Raw genomic sequence first — 15,349 nt, forward strand, 5'->3', positions numbered from 1 at the left:
TTAGAGGTATAGAGCTATCCAACTTTTTTTTTCAAATCAGTCTTTAAATGATGGAGTTCTGAGGTAACAACCAAAAAAATACAACCGAATTGATAACATCCTCCTTTTCCTTTTAGTCGCTTAAAAAAAACAAGCTGTCATTATCAATATATGACACGTCATTGAAACGTTAGATGTAAGAAGTGACCGTAATTTGTGCATCTGACATTGCATCACGCGAGCCAACCAATCCCTGCATTCTTTCTGAATTTCAACCAATCAACAAGCACGTCTATTTGCAACCTCGAAATTTATTCGTATTTGAATCATAAAGTCGTTTTGGTTCTAGGTACCATCAGTGAAATATATGGTCTACCACCCTAAAGCTGATAATCGTTTGCATGTCATAAAACAATAATGCCAATAGACGTGTCTGTCAACTTGAAAGTTCGACTTTAGCGACATATTCATTTGATAGGAACTTGTTTAAAAACTGGTAGACCATTTATTTGGCTGATGGTACCTATGGTCACTTTTTGTGTGGGATTTGTTCTGAGTTACGCTTCCTGACTTATTATTTATTCGAAGGTTTAACCAGTGTCCGAATTGTCTAACGCTCTGACGTTTGCGATCACATTCACCATCTCTTTCTATCCTCGTCTTATACCGTGTGACAGAAAGAAATGATGGCAAGGATTGTGATTCCAAGTGTATTAGACATTAAAGCCCAACACACACAGACGACGGGCGCGGGTCGGTAGCTGGCCCGCGACGTTCGTATTCACATGGCAGTAGATAGACGACATCACCCCGAAACAACACGACCCGCACGCACTCTGTGTGCGTTGCGCTTTAGGGCTCAGTCCTCGGCTCGTAAATTGTATTTGACCTTTATATTACAGTAAACGCAACGCTTTCATTGAGCTGGTAGCCGAGGAGCGTACTGTGACTGCGGCCTGGGGCGAGTGCGAGGAGCGCCGCGGTCTGCTGCGAGCCATGCTCATGACCGCGTGCGACCTCGCCGCCATCACCAAGCCCTGGCCCGTCGAGAGGCGTGTGGCGGCCCTGGTCGCCGGCGAATTCTTCCGGCAAGGGGATCTGGAGAGACAGAACTTGAATTTGACTCCTATCGTAAGTAAAACTATTTACGGTTCATAGTTAAATTTAAATTAAATTAGGTAAATACCATAAACGGGACTTATCACGCTTAATACACGAGTAATATTTGACGTTTTAACTTGTGTCGAGTAGATTGGTTGATTAAATAACTGATTGACTAAGGCGTTACCAGGCGCTACTTTGCTGTTACACTTACCTAACCTAAAATTGACCGAAAAATTTTGATACACAAACTTTACTCGACCAAATAAATATCCGTTCCATGGACTTCAATTTGCTCTGCCGCTGAAGAGCCAAAGCCCTGCTGCATTAATGGTTTAAAATTAAAATATTTACCTAGGTATTCATACTGAGAGAAAGCCTGTGCCCAGCAGTGGGACGTATATAGGCTGGGATGTTGTTTTGTAACCTCTTCAAAAACAACAATAATGGTCTTTACCCTACTAAACCGTTGACAAGCCTTTCAGCAGGATTTTGACGTCTCAGAGGCAAAACTTAATTGAAGTCCATTGTAGAAGGAATATTTATTTTGTCGAGTAAGGTTTGTATCAAAAAAATCTGGTAAATTTTTTGTTAGATCGTTCCTATAGAAAAATTTCATAATGCATATAATATTTCATTTCAGGATTTGATGAATCGAGACAAAGAGGACGAGTTGCCTGCTATGCAAGTCAAGTTTATCGACACAATCTGCATGCCAATTTACGAGGTAGTTATCTATATTTGTTCTAACCCTCTTTTACAACCCTCTGTTGGAAGTCAATACCTACATAATAATATAGTTAATGACTCAATGTGGATGGATACGTTTGTAGTTCGCGTTTGTACATGTACATGTATCTCAAAGTTTGCCAATTGTATTTGTTTCTTTTCTTTTTTACAATAAGAAGTTTACATATATACGTACGTTTGAAGCAATAAGGCCAGTACAGCAACATCCTTCTTGTCAGATTCCTCCTTCCTATAATATAAGCAGCTAATTAAATGAAGTTTAACCATAAAACCATAAATCATTACAGGCATTCGCAGTGCTTTCATCTTCTCTGCAACCGATGCTGGATCGTGTGAAGAGCAACCGTGCGCACTGGATCGAACTATCCAATAGCGACAAGAGTGAATACATGGAGAAGGAGCCCGAGAGAGACAAGTCTAGCCTCAGCTCACACGTGGATGATACAGAACCGTACGAGGGAGACAGCAGCGGAGCAGTCAGCCTATCCTCCGAGACCAATTTCAAGTACGAGAACCTCGAAAACCCAGTAGTTGGACTACTAACCAACAACGCACTTGTCCTCCAAAGCAAGTTCAACAACATTAACGACGTCAACTAAAACATCTCGCGTCGACCTTTCGAAGGCCAATAGAGAAGCCAAATCGTCCAATTAGATAGTTTTTCATAGTTTTAAGATCCGTTCTAAGTATCCCCCGCACAGCGCAAGAAGACTTTTGTATTTTTAATTTGTACAGTTCGTTTTATTTTGAAGTGACAATATGTTATTTCAGATATTTGTTTAATATAGTTATTATTCATATCGATGTTCCTATTGGTCTGCTTGGAAGGAGGTATATTACGGTTAACATGAGCACTTGGCAAGTAACAGATGTGTGATATTTATGTAGTAAATATATGATATAGTCAAATGAATTTTCGGAACGCATGGCGTTTATTCAATAAGTTGTCATCTGTCCTTGCACTATTTTTATATGTTCGTTTATAAACGCAGTGTGAAAATTTTAACTTAAAGTCGGATGTCCTCGCAGCAGTCTGTAAAAGAGATGTGATGTTGAATGAAGTCTTGTGTACAATTGGTAGGCACTAGATATATAGGTACCTGGGTCAATCAACTTTTTTACCCACACTTATCTATCCGCGACATTTTTCAAACAATTGCATATTTTTGTAAGTAGGTAAACATGTTTTTTTCTGTAATTTAATAGATGGTGTACATGAATACATTGTGTTGCGTGTTTACACATTATATGAAAGTACCTACCTATTGAAGAGATCAACAACATAGATCGTATTATGTGTAACGATGAGGAATTCCTTAACTATAGGTAATTAAGTTTATGGCAGTAACGGGAATGTTCGATTTTAATGTAAAATACCACACTGTGTGACAGATAATTACGAAAAGAATCCACTTTGAAGTCTGTAACTATTTAATATATTAATTGTTTAGATCACTAACGAAATAAGTTATATTTCGGCATAAGGTAAATACAACTGAATGACATTATGAAAGTTTGGTTATGATTTTTTTTATAAAATTAAGTACCAAGTTTTAGTCCGAAATAACTGAATGACATTTTATTGTTTACTAGATTTTAAGTATCGTAACGTGTCAAACATATGACCAAGAAACCAAAAATATACGACATTGTACTAAATTACTATTATTGTTTGTGAATTCACTCTGTAAGCTTTGAGTTACGGTTGAATTTCGGTACAGCAGATTTTAAAATTAAGTTCAGATTTGGGTATATTGCCAATATGATAATGTTTGTTCAAGCATACCTAATGCATGTACCTGTATAAAATTTTCTAGTGCACCATTTAAATAATAACGATTCAGATTCAGAATGTAACTAACAAAATAATCTTCACTGAGTACTTATATTTATGTTCGGATCTGGATTTCGGATTCGGTACATTTTTATGCTTCTTTTTCTCGTGGAACAGTGCCCTCGCAGGTATTTCTTGGAGCTTGTAATATTAGTAAATCCCATGGTGTTTATTATTACCTCATTAAATTGATTAAAGTATTTAAGACAGTTACGGTACCCAATAATCCATTCCAATCTTTGTACCTTAAAATTAACGATTCGTGTCGTCTTCGTTTACGCAAGGCCAATATTACAAACATTAAGATGACAGTTGGGTCATTAATCGCGTTGATCCCGTAAAATTTTCGTGGTCGCATTTTTGCTGACATGGTAAAAGATTTTGTTACAGTTTCCAGTTTATAGTAAAAGTACAGGACGTCTACTTAATCGAAAATGTTATCTACAGCCCATTAATAAAAAATGTGATCATAATTATAAAAATGAGGCAGTTGAATCACTTGAATAATGACCCAGTCTCGCTCTGCTGTCATGGTCATACAGTCGAGTTCATAAACTTGTGAGGAAAAATTTGATCAAAAAATATCTAAACACGACTATTGTTAACGGCGTAAAAGCGTGTTCAGATATTTTTGTTGAAATTTTTGCCCACAAGTTTATGAATTCGACTGTACAATACCATACGGTACCTATTATTATAAGGAATAATAAATACAAAGTTACTTTGAGAATTTATCACTAAAATTGGCCCGTAGCAAATTAAAAACGTCAATTAACTTAAAGTTAATACAGATAGTATATACGTAGCATTGATTTCTGTAAATTATTTTTCTTAAATCAATAGTAATGTTTGTAATGTCCCGGGGAATTTTTCAAAATAAACAAAATGGTTTTCGAGCTGTATGAAAACTTTAATGTACTTACTTACTCATTCCATGCCAAAATAGTACTTTTTAAAATTATCTGGTTTATAACTTCCTATTAAACTAAACAAGACTATGACCAATTTGTTCCGTAAAGGAATACGTGCAAAACTTAATATTTTCCATTTGGAATATCTCTCTATAAGTATAAGGTGACGGTGTGTAATAGGTAATTAATAAATGATATTTCACCTGTTTTACGAATAGCGACTACTTGCTTTTGAACAAACTGTTAAACTTGTGAGCAAAAATTTGATCAAAAATATATGAACACGACTCTATTGTTAACGGCGTAGAAGCGTGTTCAGATATTTTTGATCAAATTTTTGCTCACAAGTTTATGAACTCTACTGTATCTTCTTAAAACTTGTAGATCCTTTAAGAAATAGCTGCTGATTAACTTAATTAACTCTAAATCGTAGAATCTGACAAGACATCGCCCCTTAATTAAATCGATATAATGAATGTGCAATTATTCTTAAATCCTACTTAAAAATGTCAGCCGACAGACTTTGTGTTAAAATTGTGAGTATTTCAGATACATTTCGTATCGTCGTATGCCACATTTGTTATTTATTTATTACATGCCGAAACTTTACATATTTACATGAAGAAAATCTCAAATTAATTGTGGTAATAAACTATGTACAACTATATTATTAAGATTGCTGTAAGTATTATTAGAAAGTAAATAGACAATTAATAATTGTAATTCACTAAATGATGAGTTGTATGATGTGTGAATATGGAGGTTGTTTGTTCCAATCAAAAATGTTATTTATTTATGATTAAACAAATTTTGAAATAATTATTATGTTTCATTTACTGAGCTTTTTTTGCTGAAACAACAACTGAACAAACATAACAGTCTTTTAGTTGGAAGAATTCAGTACACAATACGAAATCCTTAGAAAAATATTATTTGATTTTTTCGCAATGGCTACGGAACCCTATCCAGGGCGTTAACGAGACGCTCTTGGCCGGTTTTATTTTTCATCAAATTGTAGTATGGTTCATCAAAGATCAAATTACTTCAAAATACTGTAGTAGGTATAAATAATACTAGCAAAATTATTACGCGACTACCCGAAGGATTATGTTTTTCGAGCGTATGTAGGTATGTAAAAAAAAAATGGCGGAGGAATAAAAAATATATAATTTTGTATTGTAACAATATGGGTATCAAATTAAAGCTAATAATAAGCCCATTATAATTATATATTATGGGTTATAATACTTTTAATCTACCATTTTTATAGAAATATCAAAATAAAATATTAAATAAAAAAAATGAAAAAAACCCGACTGGCTTAAAAACTAAAAGGAAGAAAATAATTCTAGTGGACAGAACTCTGTCAAGTAGCTAATTTAAAGTTCAACAGTCGGGACCCATTTAAATTGTAACCAGCTCAATATTTCTCGGTAAGGGGTCCCGACTGTTGAACTTTAAATTAGCTACTTGAGTTTTTAAGGAACCCTGTTTTTTTTAAAAATTTAATGTTTAAAATTTATGCTAACATTCAGATCAATCGGTCGACAGGTAGGGGGTAGGTAAAACTTAAATTAGGTACTAGATTTGACCCAGATACCTACACAAGACAGACAAAGCAAGCTAAATAAAAGCAAAGCTTTTTTTAAATTTTCATGCACTAAATTACGTTTTCGTGATTCTACACCATCTATCGGTATTCATTCCAGACTTTACGCCCAATGAGGGCTATTGAATTCGCCGCAAGTGTAACGCTCTTGCGAATATTTTGCAATATCTGAAATTAATTATGGCAAAAGCAATGAAGAGACAGCAGTGTTTAGTTCCACGGTAAACGTGTAGATGGCGTTTAATTACATATTTTTGAAAATTGTGACTTGTGGATTTACCCTCAAGTGGTACACATTTTAACGTTGAAAATGTCTGTAAGTTAGAGTTTGTTTTCTTGAATGTTAGTACAGTCAAGTTCATTAACTTGTGAGCAAAAAAATTTATCAAAAATATCTATTATTAACGGAGTAGAAGCGTGTTCAGTTCAGATATTTTTGATCAAATTTTTGCTCACAAGTTTATGAACTCGACTGTACAATAAGTTGATAAATCTAAGTTTGTTCAAAAGCAAAGTTTAGTAATACAGGTTTTCAGTAGGTAAGGCAGTTATTTTTAACCGACTTCAAAAAAGGAGGAGGTTCTATGTTCCAATGTTTGTATTTTTTTTATGTATGTTCACCGATTAATCAGTCAATTGTGGACCGATTTTTAAAATTCTTTTTTTATTCGAAAGAGTATTCTTCTGAGGTGGTCCCATTGTCACCAAGTCAAGATCTGATGATGGGATCCTAGTGAAATCGAAGGCAAACCTCAAATTTTATAGGCACATGGCGATTTTGATATTTTTAGCATTAAGATGAGCATTTACATTCAGAAAGTATCATTTGGTAACCTGGACCTGATGAAGAAGACCGTAGATGACCAATGGAACTCATCAAAGCTAAGTAATGCTCGCTTGTCTATAAACGACCATGATTAATATACCTAGATAAGCGACTAAGAAGAAGCTTTAAGTTAATGATTCTTTCGAACTGATCTGATGCTGAAGCCAGAAGGTAGGCAACGGAACTCTGTTATAAAACAAAGCAACTAAGTCGTGTTTGGGCTTAATGGAATCGTTGTGAGATGTACTTTGGCTACAAATCACTAAAAAGTGAGAAGTAAAGAAAATTTTTAACAATGAAGTCGGTTGAAAAAGTAAAACCGACCCCAAAAAAAAAATAACAAAAAATGGAACTGACTACAAAACCCTTTAAAATATTTATTATTTTATAAAGATGAATTTTCTGTTTTATTTTATCTCTTTCGTGTAGTGCCCATTTCTATCCAGGGTGACATTGCTTCACCTTAGGCACTTTAAATCACATGATATTTTTTTTACTATATTTCAAAATTAAAGGTCTATGTAAGAACTAGAGGCACATCTCTCAATTTTAGTTAAATGACGCAGATAATGATTTCGCTAAATTCGAATGTTTAGGGTCCGTTGTTTGATCAGTAGTTAAAGATACTAATAGTCAAACTTCCTTTGAAATGCGTTAACTATTGTTATGTTTGCCATACATTTTAACTAGGTATTAGTTTGTTTAACTACTGATCAAACAACGGGCCCTTAGTCTTAAAAAAAAACTACTAATACATTTGGGCGCCATTCAGAGCTTTTCAGGCCTCTAGGCCTTTGTAAGATTCTACGTATCACACTCCATCTCTGTTATTCCTGAAGATTAGAGACAGAGACGACGGCTGCTGTCGCCGCGTCCAGCGTAGGTGCAACAACAATAAGCGAAAGACAATTTCTAACCGCCAACCTTGGAAACACGCCAATTATTACTAGTTTTATTTTGATTTACAAAGCCGGCCGTTTAATCTCAACATCGATCCCAAGTAAGCGCTCCACTTTTCTAAAAGAGTTTGTTTATTAAAATGTCTGTAGTCAGCCCATTCGTTGGCTAGGTAATACCTGCAGTTTCCCGCCAATATTGCCATCAATAACACTGCGCATGTTACTACCGCACGTATTGCGCTCTTTCATTTCTATGAACAGTGAAAGGGAAAGTGGATAACCTGAAAATGTTGCGAGCATGCGCGGTGAAAGCCCTGGTGGTGCGATGCGGGTGCCATGTCTGAGTTCGGGGAGTGATCACCGTAGTGGCGCGCTCAATGCGGCGCTTTTTTAATAAAACAGTCTATTATTTATAGAAATAACTGTGATCAGTAAAAATAACAATCCTGTAGATATAAGTAGCAATTATTTTAAATGCTAACCGAAAATAGCATGATCTCGCGTACATAAACAATTTACGCATTAAATTGAAATGGGTTGTGCGTAGTGAATTTAACATTAAATAATCTTTTTTTGTGGAAATATTTTGGTGAGTATCAATACATTCATACTAATAGGTTGGTACCTATCTATGAGCCTAAATATACCAATCTAATCACATAATACCACAGTTGTTCTTTATTTTGTTCTTTATAGGTAAGTTTGTTAAGAATAGGACAGTTTTGTTTTTAATTATATAATAAAATAAACTTAAAAACATAGATATAGTACAAATCTACCGCCTTTTGTCTACTCTGAATGTATGTGTAATATATAGATTTTTTGTAGTGAATTGTGGTGTGCAATAAAAAATCTTCATGTTGTTCTTTAAAATTGTTATAATATTACGTACATTTTACATGTAGGTACAGTCAATAGCATTAACATCTGCCACAGCGGAGCGTGCAAAAATATCTGACACGTCCTTCCGGCCCTAGAAATAGAGTCGTATCAGATATTTATGCACGCCGGTTGTGTCAGATATTGGTGCTGGTGACTGTACCAACGCATTTAATTACGTTGTTATTACATATTTGTATAAAATAAACTAGCCAACCAGCCAGACAGACGAACAACGAATCCTGTAAGGTTCTATTTTTCCTTTCGAAACAATAATCCCTAAACATTTAAAAGTACTTCATACTCGGCTGTACCATAAAAATTTAGTACAACTCATAGGTACTTGGTTGTAAAGCTGAAATCAAATAATGCCACACTGGTCGGTAACATACACTCAGTTGTCATGATGGAGTAAAATTGCTGCCGTCATTTAATAGCTGGTTCTGGTAATGATTGACGATAAGGAAAAAAACAATTGCTTTGCAGTAGTATAATTTCCATGTAGCATTAATAATCTAAATCGCATAATAATGCAGAAAACCGTCTTACTTATATAAATTTTATTACAATAGCTGTGTAAAAACTGATGGCGTTGCTAAAGTCGACCAAGAATGTGCTTTATCAGATTTGACTACAACCTATGAAAAAAAAGTACTTAAAGCAGACTGATTGAGACATCGAGTTATAATGATTGAGAGGAGAAATCGGATGATAAAGGAACTATATAAAATGTTAGGTACATTACATACAAAATTAAAATGTCACGTGTCAACTGATAATAAGCGTTCATCGCTACCCATGGGAACCAGGGAACCCAAATAGAGTCTCCAGTCCGTTGCTGTATTTACGAGAACAAATACCTATATTTTTCCTTGAAGGCCTCGATACCATAGAAGTTACAATACAATACAATACAAATATTCTTTATTGCACACCATAAAGCAGTAAAAAAACTTACCCACTCACTCACAAACTCACTCACTTACAAACTCACCCACTCACAAACTTTCACATTCATAATATTAGTAGGATTCGTGTCTTTTAACTAGATGTCTAATCACTTTTTTCACCAAAATTCACTTGTTTTTTTTTTTAAATATGGCTCTCTCCATTGGAGGACAATTTTGCCAGTTTAAAGAAGGTTTTGCCGTTGTACGGTTAAAAAAATCTAGAAAACGAAATATGAGAGTTAGGTATAGACGAACGATGACAGCACTAATTCTTGACTAATTCCCAAAATTCACTTTATTTCAATATTTGGTTGGTTGGTTTTTTAGAAAAATATGGCTCTGTCCATTGGAGGACCATTTTGCCAGTGTCTAGTAGGTTTTGCCGTTGTACGGTTAAAAATTCTAGAAAACGAAATATGAGAGGTAATGGTGGATGAACGATGACAGCATTAAAATATTGTTGTTGTTTCTTTAAAAAAATATGGCTCTGTCCATCGGAGGATAATTTTGCCAGTGCCTAGTAGTTTTTGCCGTTGTACGGTAAAAAAATTCTAGAAAACGAAATATGAGAGGTGATGGTGGATGAACGATGACAGCGCGAATCTACTATAACAATCAGCATTAAAATAGTTTCAATATTTATTTTTCTTTTGAAAAATCTTTGTCAAAATCTGACATTATTTCTTGATTGAAACATGTGTATAATCTGTAGTAGCATAGAGATGGTGGAAAAATTGACATTTTAAAAATCGATTAATGCGCGGATGAATAAGCGATTTTTATTTACTTTCTTTCCTTAAAATTAAAAAAATAGTAGCTTAGTGCTTTTATAATAAAATAAACAGTCTTTGGAATGAAATCAAGTACTAATTGTAATTAATAACAAAATAGACAAAAATACTTTGATAATAAATTAATCGATTTACTGAACAGATTAATTATTTTGCAATAGGTTCTAGGTTTTCACAAAGCTCCTTAACTCCAATAATCTTTAATACCTGCATCAAGATTAGAAGTTAAGCAATGTAATTTAAACAGAAATAATTTTCAGAGAAATAAACAGTTTAATTTTTTTTTTACATTATTGAATGTCGGTGGCAAAGAGTATAAGTACCTATGGTCGGTGGTCGGATAAATGGCGTCTTTGTTTACACTTTTCATCAATGAGGGCTATCGCGTATGAATTGGCCACTAGAGGCGCTAGTGTAGCGTGAGGTCTCCGAAATGTCAAATCTCAAAGTTGTTGGGTGAGCTACGCGGGTTTATTTATAATTAGAATAATTTTGTGAATATTTTGCAATATCTGAAATTAATTATGGCAAATATGCGTTCCGAGGCAATGAATGTCTGTGTTTTGAGACAGTTTTGTCTTTCAGAAACCTTTGTCCTTTTTTTTCCGAACAAAACGGGGACTATGCAACACTGAACTGTGGCATGCTCGATATTTTTATGGTACGGTTTTAAGGTGTATTAAATATGATTTTAATCTAAACTTTGTTTTCACACCCGTAAAAACAAACTTTGAAAGCCATACTTAAAAACCTCACGCAACAGTGCGCCATCTAGTGAGACAAAAAACGATAGCCCTCATTGGATCGAAATACAATATACTAAAGTCGCACTTTTACTCCATCAACCATCACACTCTCGACTTATGAATAAGCACGAACACGAACCTATTTGTTGGAAAAAAGTTTAAAAAGGTGCTGGCCATAAAGACCCATAGAGCATAGCCGTAAAAGAAAAAAAAACATTAGTACTGTCAAAACGTGAAGCGCCGCAAAATATGAAGCAAAAGGACCCGCGCGTTTTCTCATATATACAATAAAAAAAATAACCGCTTAAATTATCGGTTGTGATTAGCTGAATTCTATATAAATGTGAAAAAGAAACACATTTATTATTTTCAAGGTAACATTCAGCTGTAAAATTGTCTTCATGTAACGTCTTACAAATTTATTTATTCTATTAAAACTTTGAGTCTATGAATTTCTAAAGTCACAATTTTCTTTAATATTCACCTTGAACAAAGAAAGTTCTAGTTCTTTTGACTCGTGTATTTTTGGAAAAAAGTTATTCCACAAAAATATAAGTTGTTGTTAACTAAGTTTATATATACCTAAAGTATCTTCGCTTCTTCTTCGCGAGTGTGGAATAAATGGTGTTATTCAATTCATACTTCAACTTTAGATTGACGTCTTTTAATATAAAGTAAGGAAAATTTAAAGAATATTTATATAATACATCAAACTTCACACTAAAATTCTGATACTAACCAGAAAGTGTGATGTTTAGAAAGGTCGTATCAATATTGACGCCTTACGAACTTCAGTGCAATCCCCGAATAATGTGGCGGCTTTCCTTGGGTTTTAGGTACATACTTACCTATCAAAAAATTTGTATATTACATATGTATGACGGAGTTTTATATACTTGTCCATGTGCATGTATTTTGCCCTTTGTTTTAGAGATAAAATAAGGAGTAAACGGTTTACAGACTCAAAACGACGTACAAAATTTTCTGATTTACTCAATGGGCACACTGAATATTTTTAGTTAATGGCTTAATTTCATCATTGTACAAGACACCAGGTTGATTTGCTATGTACCAAATACATCATCATCATCATCCCAGCCTATATACGTCCCACTGCTGGACACAGGCCTCCTCTCAGAATAAGAGGGCTTGGGCCATAGTTCCCACGCGGGCCCAGTGCGGATTGGGAACTTCACAGTGAATGGCTTTATTTCATCATTGTACAAGACACCAGGTTGATTTGCTATGTACCACATACATATATCCTCTTAAAAGCATGACCCAAAAAGGTGTTCCGTGTGCGATGTTTTGCTTTGAGATGGTACGCGACCAATTTTTATGTTTACTTTTATTATATATTCCGCGGCATTTTCATATAGCCAGTGTTCATATGGCCTCATTTATGTGTAGGTACACATTAACTCATTTCGCGTGATAATACAATAGATAAATTTATCGTACACGTTAACCTCACAGTAGGTTCAGACGCCCGCTGCGTTAGTTTATTTTGACTACGTTCCGTAGTGTTTTACGTTGTGTTTATATAACTGGAATATTAACGATTTTTTTTTCAAAGGTGCAGAAGCGGTTTACGTTGAATGAGTCCGCTCCCACATCATGTCAAAACGTAAGTGTTTACTATTATAAGTTTATATTTTATTAAGTTAAACAGAACTGAATTATCAAAAACTGAATCGATGAAAAAAGTTTCATATAATTATTGAACTTTCTCTCAAAATTTCACGAGAATCGGTTGAGAAATGCTAATTTTGACCACGCTGAAACGTATTCGTTTCGCTCTCGCTCGAAAAATAACGAGCGAGCGAGCGAAAAAAAAACGGGGGATTTCCATTTCTTTTACGAAAAGTGATCCGTTTTTTTGCTCATCGATATAATGTAAAGTAGATATTGCTTTCCAAATTGCAATACAAAACGTTTTATTTTGACCAGCATTGATTGTGCGCTGATTTATTTGAACTCGTAATTATGCAGCTGGGCCAAGTCGCATAATAAACTAAGTATAACTTAAATAAGTAATATTAGCGATAGCGATTTTGTATGGAAATTCACTAATACTCTCGTTTTGCTTGTTGTTTATTATGCAATTGGGGCCTGGTATTTGGTTTTATTTAAATAGATATTATAGCAAAAACGAAATAATCGGGTAATTTCACTAGATCCCATAAATTCAATTGAGAACATGGGTGAAAGTAATCACGGATTATGTAGTTGTACAGTGTAAATATATACCTACGTTTTTCAGACTTTCAGGCCACACGTTCCATAATACGTAATCTTACTATACGTACTCGTATATCTACGTATCACTGGTCCACATACCTATTGAAGTATTTCTTTATTTATTTCTATTACATTACATTGAAGCTGTGTCAATTACTCAATAGCAAAACAAACATATATTATAAAGTCCAATAGCTGATACGATATCGTTATAGTAGTAAACATATTATGATTGTAAGTGGCAAAAGAAATTTACCTAAGGTTAAAGGGACTTCTGCAACTGTGGGGCAAATGAAACTACCATTATATAGTAAAATTTTGCAGGTGGTAGGACCTTGTGCAAGGTCCGCACAGATTGCTACCACCATCTTGCTCGCTAATCCTGCCGTGAAGCAGCAATTTTTTTTTTTTTTTTTTATTTGACTGGATGGCAAACGAGCAAGTGGGTCTCCTGATGGTAAGAGATCACCACCGCCCATAAACATCCCATAAGCAATGCTTGCACTGTTGTGTTTCGGCGTGGAGAGTAAAACAGCCGGTGAAATTACTGGCATTAGAGGTATCCCATCTTAGGCCTCTAGGTTGGCAACGCATCTGCAATACCCCTGGTGTTGCAGATGTTTATGGGCGGTGGTGATCTCTTACCATCAGGAGACCCATTTGCTCGTTTGCCATCCAGTCGAATACAAAATAATAATAATAATGTGATATATTCTACCCGTAATCATGATGTATAAATCATTATTGATACTACACTCTATCCTCGTGGGCCCTCGCGTACTTTAAAAGGACCAATTAACTTTAAGAATAACGGCTGAATGTACTTCATAAAGTACAAATTGTTTATTGAAAAAATAATCTTCAGAATTTTGAACAAAGCTGGTGAACCACGTCTATATAGGGCTTAAGTAAAAAAGTCTGTTAAAAAGTCAGGTCCCAGGAGGCTATGACAAATATGTTTAATAATTATAAATTACTTCAGTGTTATTGAAGATGGTTTTAATTACCCTTCCCTACCTTATAGATTAACATAAACTTCATTTTTATGTTATTTTATGTCAGTTTGAATTCATATCTGTCGGAACGAATTAACCTAATTTACCGGCATTTTGTGACTGAAAACGATCATTATCTCATTTTTACTGAACGCGGTCGTTCAAGCATAGAAAGACTTCCTTTGCATTGTGTTTGAGGCTAACTACTAATAATTATTGAATTCAACAAAATGGGACTCAACATAATTCAACATAATGGGAATTCAACATAATGAGAATTCTACATAATGGGAATTCAACGTAATGGGACTCAACATAATGGGAATCCAACATAATGGGAATTCAACATAATGGGAATTCAACTTTCGGGGAATCCAACTTAATGGTCCGGAAGGTTCTGTTATCGTGTATTTGAAGGTACATAACGTATGTTACATAGGAAAAAACTGGTTTTACTTTCATATAAAGGTCTATAAAAGTTATTATATCGTCCTTATTCATATTACAAATGCGAAAGCGTGAGTTTAAGCGGCAATTACACTGCGTGGTTCACCTAATGCGGTCGCTGGACTTGTTTCAAACTACTTCGGCGAACGACCGTCGCCTTTACATTAGTCTGTCCGTCTACTGCGGCTGCCATATTAAGGCGGTGGCAGCTGTCGCTCGCCGAATGCGACATGTATGTTCTTTACACTTTTGCGGTCGCCGCATGCTGCATGCGGCGAACGACTCAGTGTAATTGTCGCTTTAGCCACAGCGGTTATCGCTTATCTATCATACATGGCCAAATTTTCCAACATGTTTATGACTTGTGAACAAATTTCTTGATCAATTTAAC

General features: G+C 34.8%; 2 protein-coding genes across 4 annotated transcripts in view; both read left to right on the plus strand.

The window, feature by feature from the left end:
* Positions 1-5,395, plus strand: part of LOC141440935 (dual 3',5'-cyclic-AMP and -GMP phosphodiesterase 11-like) — a 174,281-nt gene extending 168,886 nt beyond the window's left edge. Inside the window, exons 17-19 of the mRNA XM_074105528.1 lie at positions 882-1,110; positions 1,724-1,807; positions 2,118-5,395. Coding sequence (XP_073961629.1) covers positions 882-1,110; positions 1,724-1,807; positions 2,118-2,429 — 625 coding nt within the window. The 3' untranslated portion in view covers positions 2,430-5,395. The remainder of the gene's footprint in view (positions 1-881; positions 1,111-1,723; positions 1,808-2,117) is intronic.
* A 2,855-nt stretch (positions 5,396-8,250) lies between these two features.
* Positions 8,251-15,349, plus strand: part of LOC141441300 (long-chain-fatty-acid--CoA ligase 1) — a 77,271-nt gene continuing 70,172 nt past the window's right edge. The window contains exons 1-2 of one of the 3 annotated variants that reach the window (XM_074105986.1): positions 8,251-8,498; positions 12,852-12,902. In XM_074105986.1, coding sequence (XP_073962087.1) covers positions 12,893-12,902 — 10 coding nt within the window. In that variant the 5' untranslated portion in view covers positions 8,251-8,498; positions 12,852-12,892. Of the gene's footprint in view, positions 8,499-11,554; positions 11,650-12,756; positions 12,903-15,349 lie in introns of those variants that run through there. The other 2 variants (XM_074105987.1, XM_074105985.1) reach the window with 2 other exon arrangements.

Source organism: Choristoneura fumiferana, chromosome 23, assembly GCF_025370935.1.
Source record: "Choristoneura fumiferana chromosome 23, NRCan_CFum_1, whole genome shotgun sequence".
NCBI lineage: Eukaryota > Metazoa > Arthropoda > Insecta > Lepidoptera > Tortricidae > Choristoneura > Choristoneura fumiferana.